Source organism: Gorilla gorilla, chromosome 2, assembly GCF_029281585.2.
Source record: "Gorilla gorilla gorilla isolate KB3781 chromosome 2, NHGRI_mGorGor1-v2.1_pri, whole genome shotgun sequence".
In the NCBI taxonomy this organism is placed as follows: Eukaryota; Metazoa; Chordata; class Mammalia; order Primates; family Hominidae; genus Gorilla; species Gorilla gorilla.
The window spans coordinates 81,573,440-81,596,927 of NC_086017.1; the positions used below are offsets into that span (position 1 = coordinate 81,573,440).

Sequence of the window (23,488 nt, forward strand, 5' to 3'; positions counted from 1 at the left end):
CCTGCTGAGTAAAGGACTGCCTGCTTTGTTTACAATAAAGAAAACTGCTTGTTTTTTTTCAAATTCAGATTTTTATTTGAACAATCTTTGAGTTTTTAAATGCCAATTTATGCCCTTAAAATATGAATTTCTGCTGAGACCCTTCCTCAGTTCTATATTACATACTTTGCAATGGCCCCTACCTTTAGGTATCTATTTGATTTAACTGGCCAAGTTGCAGTTTTCTTTCCCCTTGTTTGGCTTTTTTCTTTCCCAGAGCCATCACAACAGCTAAGCAGTGAATCATCCTGCCCTTTGACAATCTTATCTGATTATTGCCATGGCCCTAAAAACTAGCCTAACCACTCTGTGGCCTTATTATCTGATAAAACAGATATCTTATTATCTGTGTTGAGCCTGCTGCTAACCAATGTGCTACCTGGAAACTTAATCATAGAATTTTGCAGTAGAAGGAACCTTGGAGATCATCTAAGACCAACCTCCTCGATACTCAGATGAGAAAGGTAAAGGATGAGAAGTTGTGACTTGCTCAAGGTCACACTGGTGAAGTGGGACAAAAATCTAAAGTGCCTGACTTAACGACCCCAAATTGGTGTTCTCCTCTTTAGAGTCAAGTGTGGAGCTGGTTCAAAGGTGGGAAAAAATGTTTTAGCCCCATACATAAATGCCAATGAAATACACTTCCGTCTATAGAGTTTCTGCTAGTCTTGTGAAATAAAAAAAAAGAAAAAACCCTTGATGACCTTTCAATTAATATCTGGGGTGAAAATACAATTAAAGTATCCCTAAAGAATAAAAATGGCATCGGCAAATTGGCAACTTCTACACTGCGCAGCCAATAAGCAACTTCTGCAGTGCCATTTTTCTGTCTCTTTTAAACTTCCATTTAAAATTCAGAGTATCTGTAGTGCCAGATCAGTCCCACTGCTTAACATCTAGGTCATTTGGCCTGTAATTATATGATTCCTTACAGGGAGGCCTTAGTGTTAATATCCCCTGTCATACTAGGATACTTACAAAACAAAATTTGATTTTTTTATCCTTTTTTGGCAAAGAGTTGGAAAAAGTGAAGCAATAATGAAATGTATTTCAGCAATTCTAAGACGCACTCCTCACAACTACCACACATATATTTGAAGACCTCTGGTACCAATAATGTGTTACAGTTTAATTGGGAGCCTTTTATTTTTCTTTTTCAGTAATACTAAAATAATGGAGTATTTTATCTTCAAGAGCATCTTAGAGTCAATGAAATACGGTAGTTAAAAAATGGGTTACTGACTCTAGGAACAGTTTTGGATATAGGAAATTTATCATACATGTGTAGGGCTGTCGTCCTTTTCTCTAACTCTGTTAAATGTGTGACCTGCAGTTTGATCTACCAAACATTGGTTTAAGAGCACTAAGATGTTTTCATTATGAAAAAGAAGACTTTTTCAAAAGAGCACACAAAAGCAATGAAAATGAATCATGATGGAAAACAATGGGTCCACACACCTATTCATACTGTTAACATTTCACCACTAGGCGTGAATTCTCCCTCAGTTCTGTGTCATAGTCATTCATAATGAGGAAGTATTAGCATTTCAGTAGAACATTCAATCATGCCTGTGCTCAGAATGCATTTCTTCTGCAAATACAGATGTTATACATTATAAATTCCTGTTTATGAAGGGATGATTGAATATCTACCTGCCAGTTCATATAATGACATTTTTGTTATTGTCGTTTCCAATAGAATGTAATTTTTTTTTCTGAGAATTACAAATTTGAGTTCAGGTACAAATTTTTGAAATAACAAACACAATATTTGTTATTGCCTTTTCTGATCCATGCAGTTAGGCAAGAATAAAATCTTACTTTAATTTCTGAGACTAAGCTTGTTTTTTTTAAAAAAATACTTAAATGTATTTTGTTGAATTATTTTCTGAATTATCAAATTTCAAGTAAGTCTGCCTTCACCGCATTTGCAAAACAGTTTCTATCTTTAAAAGTATGATAGAGTAAGCTAGAAAGTAATAACTGGACATGAAGCACTTACGTTTATAAAATACTGCTTTAAAAGTTATGTGGGGCAGAAGTTCATAGATCTTTTCTAAAACAGTCGCTTCACCCACTAAAGAGGCATTTACATTCCAGACTTGGACGACGTCTTCTCGGTCCCGAACACTGACACTAACTCCTATTACTTCATCATCTGAGGGGAAGACAGGAAAAAAAAAAAATGAGTGATACTTCCAAGTCAGTCTGACTGTTTCTAAGAACTTAGTCTTTTTATCTGAAAATTAAGGATAAGATGGAAAAAAGAAGGTGGCACAACATAACTTGTAAGAAATAATTGTTTCTATGGGGAATCACTGGAGGAAAGCAAGTCAGTGCACAAAAGCTGTAGCAGTCACATCACATTTATCCAGGGACTTAGATAAAGTGTTCCAGCCAAATGCATTTTCCAGATAAGTAATTTACCCTTTTTAACATTACCAAAGCTTTGTGACTATTTCTTACTCTGTTTTGATGAGACTTTTTTTAAAATGGGTTGCATAATTCCCTGCCCTCTGAAAGCCAAGTGAACTGAAATGAACTTTTCCTTGATGCCTTGCTGTCTTTGTTAAGGAGAGCAAGAATTTCTCCTGACTTCCTGCCAAGCTTTCAGGGACCTTGGAGTGGTCAGCGCTATCTGCCCCAACACGAACTGGAGCCAGATTGTGCATTCTTGACTGCTCATCTGCTTTCTGCGGTTTACTTGTCTGCTCCTTTCCTATGAATTCTTCCTGCTTCCTGATGCCTCCCTCTAGAAATCCCTTTTCTGGTTTTGGGCATTATATACTGTGGGCTAGAGAGCCAATGACCATCTGTTAGCACTGTGTATAGAGTGAGAGTAAAATCTTCTGAGCACAGCTCTGCTATTATAGGATCGTCCTTCAATGAATGAACGTTAAGGCATTTATCTACATTGATTAAGGTGGACTTTTTTTAAAAAACAAAATTCCAGATTAGGGCTGTCTTGCACATAGTTGAGAACGGCGGATGGATAGTAAGGTGTTATACTGTTTTATCCTCCCTTGCAGCCACTTTGTTTACATAAATTTGCAGCAAAATGAAAGGAATACAAACTTTTGATTCTTTGTTTCCTCGTTCATGACACAGTAATGCAATACGGTCAGCTCTCTGCACTTTCATAAACAGTATCAATATGTAATACGTGAGAGATAAGCATTATCAATATGAGAAAATTTTGCTTTAGTTAGTATGCTCTGCCTAATTTGCTGGCCTCTGTAAATCTAAATATTCATGCCATCAGTTTTTCCAATTGTCTTCTGGAAGTTAAAACGTTTTAGTATTAGGATATAATTTAAATAAAAACATATCCAATTTACTAAAAGAAATAATCGGCAGTAAAGTAATTCCTTTCTTTTCTCCATTCTTCCCTTCTCTTTCTCCCCCTCTTCCTTCTTTTCTTTTTTAAAATGAATTTGATCCTGGCTAAATGTGTATAACTTGACACTAAAAATGAGTCCACATACGTAAATACTCCAAACCAGGGAAAATTAGCCTATAATGTTAGAAGTTAGACTGGAGGTTACCTTTGAAGGAAGGAAAGAGAGCAGGGGGGATCCTGGCAGGCTGGTAATGTCCTGCTTGTACATCTGGATGCTAGTTACAGTTGTATGCTTACTTTGTGAATATTTATCAAACTGTACACATACGATGTGTGCAATCTTCTGTATATATGCCACATTTAAACAAAAGAGTCAAAAAACATAGTATCTTGTCATGGCCATTCACAGAAACTTATTATCCCATCAAGAAAATATTTTTAGATACAGATTCTTTACTTTCTAATTTACACTTTAAAAATAATCTTGCCAGAGATCAATGTTATATTTTGTGTGAAAATAAAAATCATCAAATAAAAAGAGAAGCTTTGCAGTTTACCACTTTCAAGAGTGGCCATGAAGTCACATCACCCTTTTGGGGAAATGTTCATGTCTCCAGTCTTTCGGTGTTGCCCATTTCTACCCTATTGGTCAAAGCGTGATGTAACTGATGGATGCCGAACTGTCAATATTTCAGTTTGGTTTGGCTCTTGGTAACCAGGCACAGTTACTAGCACAGCACTTTCACAAATGGCTCGGTAAAAAAAGGCTGCAACTCTTATCCAAAGGCAGATCCATTAGCAAACATGTAATATTCATAAGTAGAATCAACCAGCAAAACCTTGATTATTTTAGGGTACTGGCAGCATAAAACATTAGAGCTGGGAGGAGCCACTGCTTAAAGATGAGGGGAGTGAGGCCCAGAGAGATTAGCTGACTTGCTTAAAGTGGCATAGCTAGTTAATGGAAGAGCTAATGGTTAATAGCTAATGGTGCGCTCATGTCCCAAGTCAACCACAAAACAATTGGTCTTCTTTACTCAATACTGGCTATTTATTACCACTTAGACTATTTTTCCCTGGTTCTGGAAACAGGAATAATTCATGCAGAAAACTTCCTCTCCCAGGGATTTATGTGTTTATAATTATACCCAGGATACATTTTTGGCTGTATATTATCAAGTTGCTAAATACTCCCTATTAAAACAGAAGGAATCTGTACTTATAGACAAATTTATCTTAACCCAGGTCTTTTTTTTTTTTTTTTGAAACAGGGTCTCACTCTGTCACCCAGGCTGCAGTACAATAGCGATCATAGCTCATTGCAGCCTCTATCTCCTGGGCTCAAGTGATCCTCCCACTGCAGCCTCCAAAGTTGCTGGGGCTATGGGTGTATGTCACTACGCCCAGCTAATTTTTGCATTTTTTGTAGAGACAAGGGTCTCTCTATGTTACATAGGGTGGTTTTGAACTCCTGGCCTCAAGTGATCCTCCCATCTTGGCCTCCCAAAGTGCTGGGATTACAGTCATGGGCCACCATGCCCAGCGCAGGTTTTATCTTAACTGAATAAAAAGTGGTGTAAGAAGTAAGCAAAACAAAAGTGGAATGATTGGAACTGCTCATGAGATGAATCTGAAATGTGCCCTGGGACTGGCAAGGCCTACAGGGCTCTCAAACACGGCCCCATCTAAGACATCTGAGGGACAACTGATCATTGTCATTAGCTAAAAAGAAAAACTTAACTGAAAGCTGGGGAAGAAAAATAGTATTCCAAATGTTACTTCAGGAGCATTCAGAAGGAACTACCCCAAAAGAAAACAAAACTTTAAACAAGCAATTAAATTCTGCTCTTTGAATGGGTTCATGATAAACACAAAGCAAAACAAAAGCTTTTTGTTTTGCTCTCAGAAATACCCTGGGTATTTGAAAATGGTCTCCAAAGAAAAGCCCTGAAGAACTTCTGTCTTATCCTCCACTGTGAGATCACACGATATAATGGTGAGCATGTCCCCACCGACCACTCTAGTCCTCTTTGAGCAGGGGACAGAGAGAACAAGACGAAGGGGTTAGGGGTTGAGAGGGACAGAGAGGATTGTGCCTGTCCACCTAAAAACTTCACTAGACACTGAAGACACTTTCCCCTTCTGGAAGAACTAGAACAGATAATGGAACCTACTACCAACTGTGTTAAGGGCCCAGTTAATGTGAGATTTTTCTTTTCTGCCTATTTATTTTGGACAGACGGTTATAGATACTATTAAATTAAGCTAAGAGGGAAAAATATACATGTATACATACATATATAAATATGCACATATGTAAATATGCATATGGACACAGACACACATATCTAACACTGAACACGAAAATCACATGAAAAAAAAATTGAGTAACTTTGTAGTTCCAAAATAAACAACTTCAAAACATGTAAAAAGTCAAACACGTGATAACAAGCTGCTGCAAGAAACAAGCACAAGCCAGGAGCACACGAGGCAGGGCCGGCCGGAGCCGTGGGCTGCTTTACCTGCTGCGGCACAGTCTGTGAACTGTTCCCCGATGGTTGCTAACAGCAACTCTTTCCAAACTGTGGACTGATATGGGAAAAGAATAAAAAACAAAACAAACAAAATACAGATATTTTTAGACAATTATCCTCAGGAGCTAAACAAATTATGTTTTCTTCAACTTCACATGCACTTTCTGTGCCCATACTTGGAGCCCACAGACACCTCCAAATCCTAGGTGCAAACACTTATCACCGTGGCATATTTTTCATTGGTTTACAAATAACTTTACACAGATACAAGTGAGCCAAAGTCTGGTAAAAGCTAATATCTAGTGAAACCCCTGGTGAAATTCAGAAGAATTTCTAGGGAAAATGCATTCAAATGACTTAAAACTTTCAAATTTCTTTGCCTCTCACTGATTCAAAACATAGAAGCTGATTATATGTGGATGCTATTAGTAAAATCCTTCTCTTCAAAATCCTTTCTCTGTTTTTCTTACTACTTATAAGGTACGTAAAAGGTTACACAAGTAAAGAACACTTAAGGACATTTCTTGTTTATTTAATACTAGAGTCTTGGGAAATTCCATTCATTTGAGGCAGACTGTTTATGGCAGGCGATAGAACTTTATGTAAGAATGTATGTAATTTCCCTGGAAGATTCAGTGCACGCTCCGGTCTGCCTCCTACCAATGAGAAACACTGGAGTTTCTTTCTCCTCATGATCTAATAGTGGCATCCAATAGACAGCCACACTATTTCCACACACATTACTTCCTTTGAAAAGTTCTTGGTCCCATTTATCCTCCTTCCTGTGATTCACAGGCTCCAAATTGCCCCCAAACTAGGTTTGAATCCTGAGAGGCTGCTTGCTATCTGCAAACCAGATGGGTTAACAACCTCTCTGATTATCAGTTTCTTTAGGTGAACAAGGAAATAATAATAGGTCCGACCTTCCAGGGCTGTTGTGGGTATGAAATTAGTCAACAAGCGTGCACAAAGGGCTTAGTACAATGACTGCAATAAAAGGGCTTAACATTTAAGATCCATGCCATAAACAGCTGTGTGTTTGCTATATTCCAAGTGCTCAATACATATTAACTATAATAATAGTGTTTATTATTATGTCCTCACAAGCTTAAAGCAGTCTCGCTGAATCTTTAACCAAGGCCATGGCAGTTAGCCAGGGAACTGAAAAGTGACCTTTCATTCTTTTCTTTTCTCTTTCCTAGCCTGTCCCTTCTCGTCTATGAGTCTCCCACCTAGGAATCATTGCTTCAGTTTTCTATCTGTCCAGCTACACTCCTTCAAGCTGTTAGTGATGAAGTTGAGAGCTGCGAGAGGCTGTTAGGGGAAGGGAGACTTCACCCTTCTGCTTTGAATTCAGACAGGATTGGCCCACAAGACTCCCACTGGTTGATGATGAAAAGTAGGCTAAACTGCCTGGGATGAGGGCATTTGCACGGATATGAAAGCATCATTATTTGTGACCCAATGCAGCCAAGTGAGCTAACAAGGAGAGGACAAAACTGCCTTTCAGCCGCTTTTCAAGGAATGTTGACATGATTACTTCTACTAGAGTTCAAAGTCTAGTGTGAGTAAATAAAGAACATGGAAAGGCAAAAAGTGTTCATAGTGAAATTTTAAGAACACCTTATATTCCCTCATTCTCTTATATTCTCTGCTGCCCTGATATTTTTCATTATGTATGCCAAATAACAGTAAAATGTTGGAGCTTCAAATCTTGACGAATAGTTTGCACCTTTGACAAATAAATCTGGTCATGTCTTTAGGTATGTGCTTATAGGAAAATGACTCCAGCTCAAGCATATAGGTCCCTGGAGACATTTCAGTTCTTTGAGCTTATCCACATGAAAGAAACCATGAAAAGGTAAAACTACGTAGCACTTCCCCTTTGTCCATTTTCAAAGAAGCTTTTTAGTTTCCCAGGGCTTAAGATAACCGATTTTAATGTTCACATTCATTTCCAGTCAATAAGATGAATTAGAGCTCACTCTGGGAAATCTGGGTTTCTGAGACTTGATCACTGCAAACCAGCATCCCACCAGGTCATCACACCATCCAGGTTCTCATCGGCCCCAGAGGGAGATGGAGCATAGTCTCTCATGAAACCCCAAAGGATGGTGAAATGCCAAGCCTCCCTATTCTCTGTGACATGGTCATTCTCAGAACTGCTTTTGTTCCCCCTGTAGAGGAGGGAAGAGCCTTGGGAAGGAAAGATCCTGCTTCCGACTTTGTAAAACCATATGCCACATGTTAGTCATGACTGTCAAGGGAATGACCACCATAAAGACATTCACCCAACTTTTCTGTGAAGTTCACAGGCATTTACTCCTGCAGACTGCATGATACAGTCACATATTACACCACGTCTATAGAGAAGCACAATTATACACTTTCAAGGTGACAGTGAAAGGCAGAAAATCATCAAGGTCAGAACAGAATTTCTCACCCCCAGCCTGTTTGGGGACTGCCAGGTAAATAGGCTGTCTGCAAAGCACAAAATGCTGATGACAGGCAATCAACAACCCCAAGCCTCGCCGGTTCTAGAAGAGGATCAGAAGGAACCTACCGTGCTGTCCTTGGGGACTTTCATCTTCCATACGCCACCCTTTGCATTACTCTCCTCTTCCCTGGGCCAAAGACCAACGTTTAAAGTTACACTCAGGACTAAGTGATTCTACATATAGTTAGATTAAATATCTCTACGTACATTTAGTTTAACAACAGATGACCTTAAAAACAAAATAGTTGGGCATTTTTCTTATTTTTGTTTTTTATTTTTTATTATGGATACATAATAGTTGCATATATTTATGGGGTATATCTGAATTTTTTTTTTTTTTTTTTTGAGACAGAGTCTCGCTCTGTCGCCCAGGCTGGAGTGCAGTGGCGCCATCTCGGCTCACTGCAAGCTCTGCCTCCCGGGTTCACGCCATTCTCCTGCCTCAGCCTCCCAAGTAGCTGGGACTACAGGCGTCCGCCAACAAGTCCAGCTAAATTTTTTTTGTATTTTCAGTAGAGACGGGATTTCACTGTGTTAGCCAGGATGGTCTCGATCTCCCCACCTCGTGATCCACCGGTCTCGGCCTCCCAAAGTGCTGGGATTACAGGCATAAGCCACCGCACCCGGCCCCTGAATTTTTTTTTAAAGACTAGGTCTCACTCTGTCACCCAGGCTGGAGTGCAGTGGCATGATCGTAGCTCACTGTAGCCTTGAACTCCTGGGCTCAAGCAATCCTCTGCCCTCAGCCTCCCAAGTGGCTGGGATTACAGGCATGTGCCATCACACCTGGCTAATTTTTAAAATTTTTTTTAGAGACAGGGTCTCTCTCACTTTGCTGCTCAGGCTCGTCTTGAACTCCTGGCCTCAAGCAATCCTCCCACCTTGGCCTCCCAAAGTGCTGGGATTACAGGCATGAGCCACCATATCTGGCCTACATGTGATATTTTGATACATGCATACAAGGTGTAATGACTGAATCAGGGTATTTAGGCTATCTATCCATCACCTCGAGTCTTTATCATTTCCTTGTGTTAGAACATTTCAATTCTACTCTTTTAGTTATTTCAAAATGCATAATAAATTATTGTTAACTATAGTTACCCTATTGTGCTCCAAGACCTCATTCATTCTAACTGTATTTTTGTACCCATTAACCATCCCCTGTTTATCACCCCCACAACTTCCCAGCTCTGGTAACCATCATTCTACTCTCTTTCTCCATCAGTTCAGGGTTTTTTTTTTTAGCTCCTACATATGAATGACAGCATGAGGTATCTGTCTTTCCATGCCTGGTTTATCTCACTTAATATAATGTTCTCCAATTCCATCCATGTTGTTGCAAATGGCAGAATTTCATTTTTTTGATGGCTGAATACTATTCCATGGTGTACATGTACCATATTTTCTTTAGTCATTCATCTGTTGATGGACACTTAGGTTGATTCCATATCTTGGCTCTTGTGAATGGTACTACAATAAACATGGAAGTGTAGACATCTCTTCGACTTACTGATTTCCTTTCTTTGGGGTATATATCTGGCAGTGGGACTGCTGAATCATGAACAGTCCTATGTTTAGTCTTTTGAGGAACCTCCATACTGTTCTCCATATTGGCTGTGCTAATCTACATTTCCACCAACAGTGTACGAGGGCTCCCCTTTCTCCACACCCTCATCAGCATTCATTATTACCTGTCTTTTGGATAAAAGCCATTTTAACGGGGGTAAGATTGGGCATTTTTCAATAAACACTTTCCCAGTCCTTTTGTTGGATACAGAAGCAGATTAATGAAAAAGGAAGGAGCTAGCGATTGAGAGGGAAGAAAGTGGCGTTCAGTGGCTACATGGGCAGGGAGGGTGAAAGGACTTGAGATCCGCATCCTCAAAGCGCTAGTGCAGAGAGGCTCGCTTGACTCTGGGGATGGACAACAAATACAGCTGCCACAAGGGAAGGCCCGTACACTTCAATGTCATGGTCATGACACTATCTCATGTGATTCTCCTATCAACCATGTATCAAGGCCTCATAGGTGTCCCTGTGGGGGACATCTGCTGTGTGTCACTGCTTAACATCTGCTCCCTTTCTGGTAAGAGCATCCCAGTTTCCCTCTAAAGAGCCACCTGCCCCCTACTCTTCTGTGAGATCCACTCAGGCAGGGTTGACTCCACGTCCTAGCTTCAAAGATGGGCTTCTGACCCAGGCTAGCCTATGAGAGCACTGCTTCTTCCTAGTCTTTGTGATTGGCCAGAAATTGAAAGGGGACCCAAAGTGGGAGAATGAGAGCCAGCCCTGGGATTTTATCTGGGCTCGTGAGTACTGACAATGGTAAACTTACAGGGTGTAAGACCGGAGCATAGGAAGGCCACTTTGCCACCTCAGATGGGAGAAAATTAAACCAATGTAGAATGAAGCAGAGTAATTCTGGTGGGGACCATCAGGTTCCTGATAACATGAGCTGGATCTGCCAGAAACTACCCCTACCAGTGAACTTCCCAGTCACAGGTTAAAAACATACTCAATTTTTTTGCTCAAATTACATTTCTGGTGGCTGGGCCTGGTGGCTCATGCCTGTAATCCCAGCACTTTAGAAGGCTGAGGTGGGCAGATCGCTGGAGCCCAGGAGTTCAAGACCAGCCTGGGCAACAAGGTGAAATCCCATCTCTACCAAAAATAAAAAATAAAAAATTAGTTGGGGGTGGTGGCACACACCTGTAGTCTCAGCTACTTGGGAGGCTGAGGTGGGAGGTCCACCTGAGCCTGGGAGGTCAAGGCTGTGGTGAGCCGTGATGGTGCCACTACACTCCAGCCTTGGTGATAGAGTGAGACCTGGTTTCAAAAAACAGAAACCAACCAAACAACGACAACAACAAAAAAAAACCCCACAAAAACAAATTAGGCTTCTGTCATTTGCTACTAATCAAGATGAGGTACATTTCCATTTTATTAATGAGTAAATAATGCAGAAAGACTGAATGACATGACATAAGGATTTATTACTAACTGGGACTCCAGCCCGGGCAAACTAACTTACTGTCCATCTTCATCACTACATCAAGCTATTAAAGAAGGAGGACACTTACCCCCAGACCCTGGGCCATGACTGGTATCATAGACTTTCTATGTTGTCCATGTGAGACACACATCTCAGGTGATATGATCTTTTATGAGGTTCACAAACATTTTCCTCCCACCTTGACCTTAAATTACACGTTAGACACTTACCAAAGTGGTCGCCTCTCTCCTCTCATTAAATGATAACTACATCTCAAAGGCAGGCTAGTCACAGGAGGGATATTATTGTATACACTCCAAAATATCTTTAAAAGAAAAACAAACACTTTGTTTAATATACCCAGTATTGATTTATTATGCTGCTAGATTATCAAATTAATGCATTAAAGAAAAATTTTGATTCTCATTGTTTTATCCATTCAAAATAGATTTTTCTCAGTATCCCTTCTAATTCTCTGTTAGAAAATGTAATATAACATTAAAGAATGCTGGGCTTGGTGGCTCATGCCTGTAATCCCAGCACTTTGGGAGGCCAAGGCAAGCGGATCACTTGAGCCCAGGAGTTCGAGACCAACCTGGGCAATGTGGCAAGACCCCATCTCTACAAAAAATTAGTTGGGCATGGTGACACATGCCTGTAGTAGTCCCAACTACCTAGGAGGTTGAGGTGGGAGAATAGCTTGAGCCTGGGAAGTCGAGGCTGCAAGTGAGCCAAGATCGCACCACTGTATTCCAACTTGGGCAACAGGAGTGAGACCCTGCCTCAAAAAAACAAAAACAAAAACAAAAACACAACAACAAGAAGAAAAGATGTTCCTTGCTGATGCTGTGCCAAGCTCTATGTTTCAGGAAGCTATGGTTATTAAGCAAACATTCCTATGCAACATGTCTACACATAAAACTGGAAAGGACTTTGCTAATGATTTTTCTGGCAGCTAGGTAGTATCCACTAAAGCCTTTAGTACTGAATATATGTACTGAACATATTTATAACTATTTTGTTACAATAGACTCTGTCTTCAACATGGTGAAACCCCATCTCTACTAAAAATACAAAAAATTAGCCAGGCGTGGTGCCAGACGCCTATAATCCCAGCTACTCGGGAGGCTGAGGCAGGAGAATCACTTGAACCCGGGAGGCGGAGGTTGCAGTGAGCCGAGATCACACCATTGCACTCCAGCCTGGGCAACAGGGCGAGACCCCGTTTAAAAAAAAAAAAAAAAAAATCAACCCTGTCTTCTCTACAAGCCTGGAAGAAGTCTGTGATGCTATGGCTTGGGGGTTGAGGGATAAAGGAGATGGCAAAGAGAAACTACCTTAGATACTCCGTTTGTCCCTTATCTCTCCCCTCTAAAGGAACAGGGAACAGCTCAGGTGCTGAAACAACAAGCTGCGCAAGATACACAGTGTTACGGACTGCACATCTGTGTCTTCCCCAGATTCATATGCTGAAACCCTAACTACCAATAGGATGGTGTTAGCAGGTGGGGCCTCTGGGAGGTAATCAGGTTATGAGGGTATAGCCACCATGACAGGCTTGGTGTCCTGTATGAGAAGATGAAGAGAGGCAGCGCTCCCTCTGGCGTGTGAAGATACAAGGAGAGGATGGCCATGTACAAACCAGGAAGAGGGCCCTCACCTGGATGTGTCCATGCTCGCACCCTCATCTCAGACTTCCAGGCTCCAGAACTGTGAGAAACAAGGGTTTGTTGCATAAACTGCCCAGTCTATGGTATTTGGTTATAGTAGCCTGAACTAAGACATGGGGCAACTGGTAAACAGAAATAGATTATACAAAAATAATAAAGTAATAGTAAAACAGGAAGTCTTAGCAAAGACAAGTGATCTGGAGCTGTTCTCTGAGCGAGGCTTTGTTCTATGAACATTTACATGTTTATGCAATTTATCCTAATGACAGTCTTAGGAGGAGGTATGATTATTATCCTTTTTTTAAAGATAAGGACACCAGGCAGAGACGAACCTGCCCAAGAGTCAGTTTGGTATGACCATTAGGATTAGGATGAGGATTGAGGCTATGAAGAAGAAAACACTTCCCCATTTGTTTGGAGTAGGTCACAGAATTACTATGCTATGAATGCTATGCACAGAATTACTGTGCAAATAAGAAATATCGTTCTGCGTGGTGAGGTAAGCATAGGGTGATGATCTGGGTCTCCCAGTAGGTCTGAGGATAGCAGCACGAGTAAAAGAGCAATTAGAAAAATCAATCCTAGGGCTCATGAACTGAGTCACACGGGTGGAATAGAATTTTATCTATGTTGAATGATAATCCTGCTGGGTTGTTCAAGCCTGTTTTGTGTTAAAAAAATAATAAAGCTGAATTAACCGCAAAGGTGGCAATGATGAACTATAAGATCAAATTGAAGGCAAAAAACTACAGGATGACAGATGTATTAATTGAGAATCCACTTTGGCTCCCTTCTACTAAAATGGTGCTGGTGTAGTGAGGAGTTAAAAGCTACTGTAATAACAGTAGCTCCTCAAACACACATCTGTCTCTATGGAGGTACCTATCCTGTAAATGCTTTGCTATTTGTACAAATAAGATTATTCCAATATTTCAGTTTCTGTGGTGTGAGGGTGGGTAGGCAGGGCTGGAATCTGAATCCAGGCAATTTGATTCCCAAACCTCTGTTCCTAACCACTCAGCTATTTTCTTCGAAGATACTACTATATGTTTTTGACACATCTTTCTCCAATCTTAGCAGCCAAGAATCAGGTGATGAAGCCACAGAAAGAGGGACACATGTTGAAGATGTTTTCCCACCAGTAAGATGCCCATAATTCACAAGAGGCTGGTGGTTGTCAACTCCAGCCTGAGAACCTGGTTACGATGTGGCAATGACCTCTGTAGAATTTATGCACAAAATAACATTAAGATGAAAACCCCTGCCTAAGGTAGAACTAAGAGGACTTTGGTGCTGGCAAACTTCAAGTTTCCTCAAAGGCATCACAAACCAAAGTTCCTGCCGTCATACCCCTGTCAAAGTTGTCAAATCTTGACTTTTTAACCTAGTACTTGAAGCACATTGAAAAAATACAACAAAACACTTCTTCCATTTCAAAGATCAGAAAAACACTAAAGCTTTTCATTCCCGTTGTTATGGAGGGCCACATCTGCCAGAGCCTAGAGTCTGCGAAGGCCGGGACCCGGTTCCCCGGCCCACCGTGGGGGTGTGCAAACCCGAGAGAACTGGTCGCTGAAACCTCTACAACTTAGTTGACCGTAACTGCCAGAGCCCTGCCCTGAATTCCTGTCCTTACTCCCTCTTTAAGATTGCGTACCCACTGCAGAGTGCTGGAGACGGGGTAGCCACGAGGTTGCAAATTCGTGAAGAATCAGCATCATGTTTGGCAGCTGAGTATTGGAGCCAGGAGCTTGCCATGAGGTTTTGAGAACAGAGTGCTGTTTTAGAGCTGGCAGCAGCATCTCAGCCCAAGAGAAGGTTATATTCCCAGAGGATGTCAGTCCCAAGGACCAGTAGCTGCCATCAGTTTGGATTCTGAAAACTAACCGGCATCAACACTGGGTGTAGAAACATGCTTGCCTTATGTATCAGAGGACATGCTCAGCAGATCCAAGAGATATATTTGGCAACTTTTTCTAGAAAAGGCACATTGGGTATCATTCATTACATTCTTGAGTTTTTTTGGGTTTTTTTTTTTTTTTTTTTTTTTGAGACAGTCTTGCTGTATTGCCCAGGCTGGAGTGTGGTGGCACAATCACAGCTCATTGCATCCTCAATCACCCAGGCCTAAGCAATCCTCCCACCTTGTAGCTGGGACTACAGCTCACAGCACACCTGGCTAAATTTTTTTTTTTTTTTGAGATGGATTCTCTATGTTGCCCAGGCTGGTCTGAAGCTCCTGGGCTCAGATGGTCCTCCTGCCTCAGCTTCCAAAGGCACAGGCCAAGTTGTAGCTTTGTCCCTTGCCATCATGCCCAACAAGAGGTTCTATACCTTTTAATGAATTGACTTTCATAAATTGGTTATGTTGGTGGGCAAGTTCTTTAAGCTGGAAATTGTAAATTCCTCCTGAAATGTTTTTTCATGCAGTTGCCATGAACTAATACTACAATAAAGGATGGTCTTGGGTGTCAAAAAAAAAAAAAAAAAAAAAAAAAGAAAAACACTAAAGATCATGCTAAGGATTGGAGCTTTAGAAGCTTCTCTTGAAAACAAAAACAGACAACTGATTCTGCTTGGCTTGGCAAATTTGACAGGAAAAGATTACAGCCCAAGAAGATCAGTGATAGACTTAACATATTCATTAAAGCACATATTTGTATGTTTTTGCTGAGCATAAAATAGGAGCAAAATATCCGGTCACACCATTAAAAAAAAAAAAAAGGCCTATTTGAAAAGCATGTGTCATTAAACTGGTCTGTTTCCCTGTTGCAAACCTCATCCAATGTGTAGAATATTTGTGAAGTATGTCTGCTGGTGAAATACCTACAGGAAGGAATCTAGCATTACTCAGCTCCTGAAAACCTCTTCCGCCCTTGCAGAAGTGAAAGGTCTGCTACAGCGGAAGCCTGGTAATTCAAGATTATACTCTCTGTAACACATCTTGAAAATGGAAACACTTAAATTTTACTATATATAAAATCTTGCAAATAGATTTCAAAAGCCTTTAGGCTTATAATTAATTCTGTTAGACTTGCAAATCAAAGATTGCAGTAAAAGTAAAACTAAGCACAATGTTTATTAATGATGGTTAAATGCTTTTTTTCCCCAAAAGCCTTGATAATCACCCTAGGACTAGGAGAGGTATAAAAGTTGAACATCATTCATTCAGTCAACATCTGTGACCATCAGTTGTGAACAGAGCACTGTGACGAGTCCTTGGGGAACTTAGCTGAATGCAGGAGGGTCAGCTTTTGACCACAGCAATCCACTCCTTGGGACGTATGTTCTGGAACACCAATCTGGCACCTCTCCTTGAGAAACTGAGGCAGGGAAGACACCTGTCCAATGGAGTCTAATACCTGGATTTAAGACCTAGGTTCTCAGCATAACCTTCACAGGTCATGTAGCCCTTGAAACCCAAGTTGCCTCCTCTGTATAAGGATACAGCTATTTCATTGGAAAATGTAATGATGAAATGCAAAGTGAAAGCACTTGCTAGGCCTAAGGAAGGAAACAAAGTATGGTTAGACCCATTAATATGCTGACCACTTGATAAATCCCCAATCTGTTAGTACTGATTGGAGCAACTATGCCCCACCTTACAGCCTTCTGCCAAATAGATAATCATTCATTACCAAGAAAACTGGCAAATTTCCTCCTCAATTTCCTACTGAAATGTTCTGAAGAAAAAGAATGCACTTGGAAATTCTTCAGAAGAAAAGATGTCATGTGTTGACAGACAACAAAGTGATATGTCTGTTTTGTAAAACAAACCAGAAACAAAACCACCCAGCAAACACACCTCAAAACAAAACAAAAAAAAAAATTCCAGGATTTATTCCAAGGTTGTGCCATGTGTAGCAAGACAGTATTTCCAAAAAAACAAAACAAATATTTTTGCTCATTAGGTATTACTAGTTGCCTGGGGCTTCCCACCAACTGAATCAGTGGTATTTATGGGCAGGGCCAATAGGCATCTGAACCGAATAGGCAACTGAAGAGTTTAATGGATGTTTTTAACTCACAGCAGACACAAAGGCTGAAAGCAAAGTGCTTCTGATTTACAAGAGCTAGGTACTTGAGAGAGAAATGGGTTTTCCTTTGAATTCCAAAAAGGGCTTGGCTTAAAGAGAGAGCCCAAGTGTGGAGTTGTGATCATAGAGTAAACAGGATCACAGAGATGTGACAGGATGTGAGGGTAATTTCCCACCACATAGTAAGTCAGTTAGTAAAAACCAACTCTGAGTTGGGGAGTTAAAAGCTTGGAGAGAGAGGACAGTGGGGTTAAAACCCTGAAAGGATGGGAGAGAGCCCCACCCAAAGATTGGGGATGCCTAGACCAGAGGAGTGTGGAACCTGCTTCCTGGTACAGCCCAAGAGGCTCCAAGACTCCCAGAAAAGGCCCTCATTCCTACAGCGCTGAGCAACATGGCGGTCAGGTCTGAGAACAGCTGTGAAGGCAGGAGGGGTTATTCTGGCCGGGAGGGCCTGCCACAACCTTATAGAGTTCCCCTCATTCTGGTGGGGTAGGGGGAAGGCAGCCAACATTTCCTAAATCTCCAGTCTGGAGCTTGAAGTTGCTAGAAAGCCTAAGGACAACAGGGCCTGGGGTCTGGATGTGTGTGTACATAGCAGGGGTCTTCATAACATGAGGTTACAGCAGGACCAAAGGTGGTGGGCATGGCCCAAGGTCAGGAGGGGTCAGGGGTATTTCTGCATATGCCTGTTCATATGGAGAAGGAGAAGAGGGTGGCCATTTTTCCCAAAAGAGATTTAAATTAGAAGAGACCCAGTTTCACAGTTGAAGTGACTAAATTACTTTTAATTAACAAGGTCAAATCTCACCCCACCCAATACACAGACACAACGGCCTCCACTGAGAATGTGGAGGAATACAAGCAATTTAACTTCAGTTATATTTCTTCATAACTGGATTGTAGCTATAGATGTTGATCCTATTATGCATATAATGAATAAACTAAATGATGGATAAAGAATCTTGTTATACTGGATGCGAAGTCTGTGCTAGACAGAACTATGAAGTGGACCTGGCTGCAGGTCCTTCTCTTTCTCTTTTCAGTATTGGCTTTCCTCCTCTCTCCCCTCAGGCCCCTCCCTTCACCCAAGTGGTTCACTCCAGGTCATTCTATTGCAGGACACCACACACCATGGGCTGTCTTGCTTTGTCCAGGGCAGCAAGTACTTGGAATCAATCTTTCCACCAACCTCCATGATCAATACTAACCTAGAAAACCTCTTCTTCTGAAGGAAGAGCCCTCCTTTCCCAAGGGTTTGGAAAGCAATCTGCTGCCCTAACTTAACTGCACAACTCCAGTCAGGCGGCTTGACCTGCGGATATGAAGTCTTGATATTATCGACAGCAAACAGGATAGGTTTGGCATACGCAGGGGAAACATTTTCTTAATTTCAATAGGTTATATATACTCTTTAGGAAGACTTTCTGCTTATGATAAACGATGTTGAATTTCCACTTATAGAGGAAATATGGTTTCTGTTTTATGCAAATTTAAATAAGAAGTCAAGTTATAAGAAATACTGGGTAGAATGTACTACAAGTGAGATAAGTGTGGCAAAATCTTTAAGGCGATACATCAAATAACTGATGTTCGAGACAGAGTGCTGTACAGGAATGAGTTTTCAGGGGTGGAACTTTTAGTCTTGTAGCAGATAAGGCTGAAAGAAACTGGACAAGGGAGACTTCTCTTGCAAATCACAAATGGCAGGTAGCTCTTCATTCTCCAACAGGTAAAATAGGGCTTGTTCAAAAGCCGTGTTCTATTTTTTTTTCTCCCAGAGATGTGGGTCTTGCCATGTTTCCCAGGCTGAACTCGAACTCTTGGGCTCACGCAATCCTCCCACCTCAGCTTCTTGAGTAGCTGAGATCATAGGCATGAGCCAATGCACCCGGCTAAAAGCCATTTTCTATTCTGCACTGCAACCACTGAGGATGCAAAACCACAAGAGAAATGTGGAAAATTTGGACAGGTTCACAAAAGACTAAGAGAATCAATAAGCATCTGGAAAACACACCTAGATGTAAAATGGAATTTTACAAGAAAGTTAGGAAAGTAGAAATGAATTTAATTCCAGGCAGAGAGAATTATTGTTATGTGTGATGAAAGTGTCCTCAGCAGGGGTTCCCAGGTCCTTTGGAGGCTGAGTCTCCTCCACTCCTCAATCATGGGGAGTAAAAGAAAGAGAACTGGACTGGAAGTAGAGGGAATTCCAGTCCTAGAGGCATGGCATGATTGGCTCTTTCCAATCATGGAATGTTTGGGCGGCTTACCTCCAGCCTCAGTCTCCTCAACTAATAGACGGGGTAACAATTCCTCTCCCAAACCATCTACTTTGATTTGCTAAAGGGCCTCAAAGTATAAAAAGATTTATATGTCTTTAATAAGACAATCATTCATATCACATGATTTTTACCTTTCATCTAAACACATATGGGAGGAAAACACAGACATAATTGGAGAAGCAGTTTTTTTTAGTGCTAATGGAGTGAGAGTAAAAGGATCAACGTACAGGCCAAAGTGGTTCATGCCCGTAATCTCAGCACTTTGGGAGGTCAAGGAGGGAACACAGCTTGAGGTCAGAAATTCGAGACTAGCCTGAGCAACATAGCAAGACCCCATCTCCACAAAAAAAAAAAAAAATAATTTAGCTGGGTGTTGTAGCACATGGCTATAGTCCCAGATACTTGGGAGGAGGCTGGGGTGGGAGGATCTCTTGAGACCAGGAGTTTGAGGCTGCAGTGAGCTATAACTGCACCACTGCACTCCTGCCTGGGTGACAAAGTGAGACCCTGTTTCTGAAGAAAAAAAAAATAATATACAATCCTAGAATAAAATAAAAAGACAGTGGGACAAAAGCATATCCTCAAATTACTTACAAGATAGTATCCTGGCCAGTTCTTAAATACTAAGGACAATTTATCAGCTGTTATGGACACTCGCAGGCTGAAAACTCAAAAGTTATTGATAAGTTAAATATCTTTACATACACCTCTGTGTTAGCGGTGGTGCAATCCAGAGTATAATCACTTGAAATAAATAATCTAGAAGCAGTGGTATATAGTTTCCTGACATAAAACATGACTGAGGAAAGCATGAAAAGATATCTCAGTAGAAGTAGACAAATTATGGCAGATGATTGGGTACTTACTATGGCTTTTTACCTCATTGTATCATTTAAGTCTCATAACAGCATGATAAAATCACCATCACAATTATTTCCATCTTACAGATGAGTAAACTGAGATTCAGACAGGTTATATAACTTGTCCAAGCTAGTAAGTGTCACATATGGAACATCAACCAAGGCATTGTGACAACCCTAGCCCACACCCTAGCCAGGTAACTGATGGAGCTGACGGGTAGAATCCAGTAACACTCAAGTAAAAGCTGGCCACATCTGAGGGCTAAGTGCCAAGCATTACTAAGAACTATATACCATCTCATCTAACTTTCACTCTACCTTAGCGAGTAGGCATTACTACTACCTCAGTTTTACAGATGAGAAACTGAGGGAGCAGAGACAGCTGAGACAGAAAGGAATTTCCTGATCCTTAGGGCAGTGTTTATCAGCCATTTTTTTCACTGTTGCCCCCTTAGGCCCTAAAAGAACCCTTTTTCCTAATCACCTATGACAAAATTTTAATACCACAGAGACACCGTATGTTTATGGACTGCATGGACATCTATGCTTTGTACGTAAAAAGAATGAGATTTGTTCACTGATCTACTTCCCCTGCAAGAATCAACTTTGTCCCCCAATGAGAATGTGCAGCCCACAGAATTCTTACGGTAGCAGTCTGTTGTGACTCAGGAAAGTGGTTCATTTATTAACTTCTAATTCTGTTTTTTTTTTTTTTTTTTTGAGAGTGTGTGTGTGAGAGAGACAGAGTCTCACTCTGTCACCCAGGCTGGAGGGCAGTGCAATCTCGGCTCACTGCAACCTCCACTTCCCGGGTTAAAGCAATTCTCCTGCCTCAGCCTCCCCAATAGCTGGGACTACAGGTGCCCACCACCACTCCAGGCTAATTTTTGTATTTTTAGTAGAGACAGAGTTTCACCTTGTTGCTCAGGCTTGTCTTGAACTCCTGACCTCAAATGATCCGCCCACCTCGGCCTCCCAAAGTGCGGGGATTACAGGCAAGAGTCACCATGCTCGGCCTCATTCATTCATTCATTCAATCCTTCAATATTCATTGAGTGCAAAGGACCAGACACAATAATATAGTACTGTATGATTCCATCAATATAAAGTTCAATAACAGAATGAATGTAATGTGGTAGAAATGAGAATAGTGGTTGCTTTGGGGGATGGAGGCTGGCAGGGGCACGAAGACACTTTCTGGTGTAAGGGAAAGTTTTTTCTTCTTGATCTGCGTGATGGTTCTATGTGCGTACCCTTGTCAAAAGTTATACTTAAGAAATCTACATTTACTATATACAAATTATATCCCAATAAAGTAGTTTTAAAGGAAGTATTTCCTAGTATGTGCCTGCCTGGGTGCTTTAAATTGCTCCCTGAAGACCCTAAAATGCTGTGGATTCAGGGGCTCTACCAAATACCACGGGTTATCTCGTGGGGTCAGGAAAACCAAGCCAATCCCCTCATCTGACTAGTGTCAGCCCCGGAACCCCTTGCATAGCCCTGATGATCCAATGTCATGTGGGTTGGGAAAAGTCTAATGAGACTCTGAGAGCCTTTACATGAGGACAGGCCTTCAAATCAAGTGCTCTGAGGATTAAAAAATGGCCGCTGGGAAATGGTAACAGAAGTCCCTAAATCCACAGAAGAGACGTGCAGGGAGGCCTCCCAGACTCTTAGTGCATTGATTTCTCTGGACAGTGGCCCTCGTGCTGCCTTGCAGTGCTGTCTGTACTTGGCACTGCACAGCAGCACTGCTGCTCTGCTTCCCACAAGCTTATGTCATTTCCCCAACAACACCAGAAATGGCCCACAGTCAGGACTGTGTCTTCACACCCAGCTCACTGCCCTTGGTAGCCACACGCAGCACCTTACAATCAGATTCCTGGGACTTCATAATTATGCATGCCACATTTTTTGAACCAGATACTGGGACCATAGCCTAAAAAAAACGGATCTCTGTGCTACTTCTGCATGTAAGAGGCTGCCTAAGAGACACAATCTAGATGCGGATCTATTGGAATTTCTAAGACATTAAAAGATTTAGGGATACAACAGGAAAGCTATTTAAAATCTCTCCCTTCTAGAAAATTCATGGACATATGGTCAATGCAACTCTGAAGCAGCCACAAAAGCCTTATTCTCTACCTGCACCAGCCCGCTAAACTAGAAGACAGGAGAAACTGGGTAGAATCTGCTATTGAAGAAAATAGAAACGGGATCAATTAAATCAATCAGGTTTTTTCTTTTTTGAGACAAGGTCTTGCTCTGTTGCCCAGGCTGGAGTGCAGTAGTGTGAACACAGCTCACTGCAGTGTTGAAATCCTGGGCTCAAGTGATCACTGTACCTCAGCCTCCCAAGTAGCTGGGACCACAGATGTGTGCCACCACGCCCAGTTAATTTTTAAGGAAACTGTTTGTAGAGATGGGGGTCTATGTTGCCCAGGCTGCTCTGGAACTCCTAGGCTCAAGCAGTCCTCCCACCTTAGCCTCCCAAACTCCTGGGATTTCAGGTGTGAGCCACTATGCCTGGCCAGCTGTGTTTTTTCAGTTGTGTTTTTCCAACTCCACCATCAGAGTTAGACAGAGAAAGAACTAATAGAACTAAGAGCCTGCATTCATTGAGAATCTGCTATGTATTAGGTATTCCACTAAGCATGGCATAAACATAATCTTATTCAATCTTCACAGTAACCCACGGAGGTAGGTGCTACCATTAGACCAGTTTTACAGAGATGAAAGGGGTTGAGCCATGCCTAATTTAGGATGATGGAATTGCGAAGTGAAGTAGGAAACCAAGCAGAGACTCTCCACCTTCACGCTCCACACTATCCTGCTCTCCCCATGGGACCTCTAAACCTTTAGTAACCCTGCAGGGAAGGCGCCACTGCCTCTCACTGACGGGGAACAGAGGCACAGAGAGGCAGTGGCAGAGCTGGAGTTTGAACAGGAACACAGATAAAGATCTTGAAAAACCTTCGCTCTTAACCACACTGCAGTCTGCCTTTTGTGCGGGTCTATGAAAGGTTTAGGTAGTAGATAAAGGTTCAGCAGGTGGCCAAGAGAAGAGCAGGCCACCTGACTATGTGCTCAGCTGGCCCTGGAGCGGACTTGGTCAAGGGCAGCTGTGCCAACCTGGACCCGAGAGCCAACTCCAGAGCAGAACCCTGGACAGGGGCTGCCAGAACAGCAACAGATTTCAAGTTGGGTGATTAGGTGTCTGATGTGTGCCATGTT

At 41.6% G+C, this 23,488-nt stretch overlaps 1 protein-coding gene and 1 long non-coding RNA gene across 4 annotated transcripts in view; one reads left to right on the top strand and one right to left on the bottom strand.

Moving 5' to 3' along the window:
* Positions 1-23,488, bottom strand: part of EIF4E3 (eukaryotic translation initiation factor 4E family member 3) — a 48,373-nt gene that overhangs the window by 9,362 nt on the left and 15,523 nt on the right. For all 3 annotated transcript variants that reach the window (XM_031009372.3, XM_019024429.4, XM_055383406.2), the window contains exons 3-6: positions 11,633-11,727; positions 8,477-8,537; positions 5,902-5,968; positions 2,042-2,197 (exon numbers count right to left, since the gene is read on the bottom strand). In XM_031009372.3, the coding sequence (XP_030865232.1) occupies positions 2,042-2,197; positions 5,902-5,968; positions 8,477-8,537; positions 11,633-11,727 (379 nt within the window). The remainder of the gene's footprint in view (positions 1-2,041; positions 2,198-5,901; positions 5,969-8,476; positions 8,538-11,632; positions 11,728-23,488) is intronic.
* LOC134758065 (uncharacterized) lies at positions 14,472-15,576 on the top strand. Its single transcript, XR_010132871.1, has 2 exons — positions 14,472-14,833; positions 14,891-15,576. It is a non-coding gene; the product is annotated as an uncharacterized lncRNA (long non-coding RNA).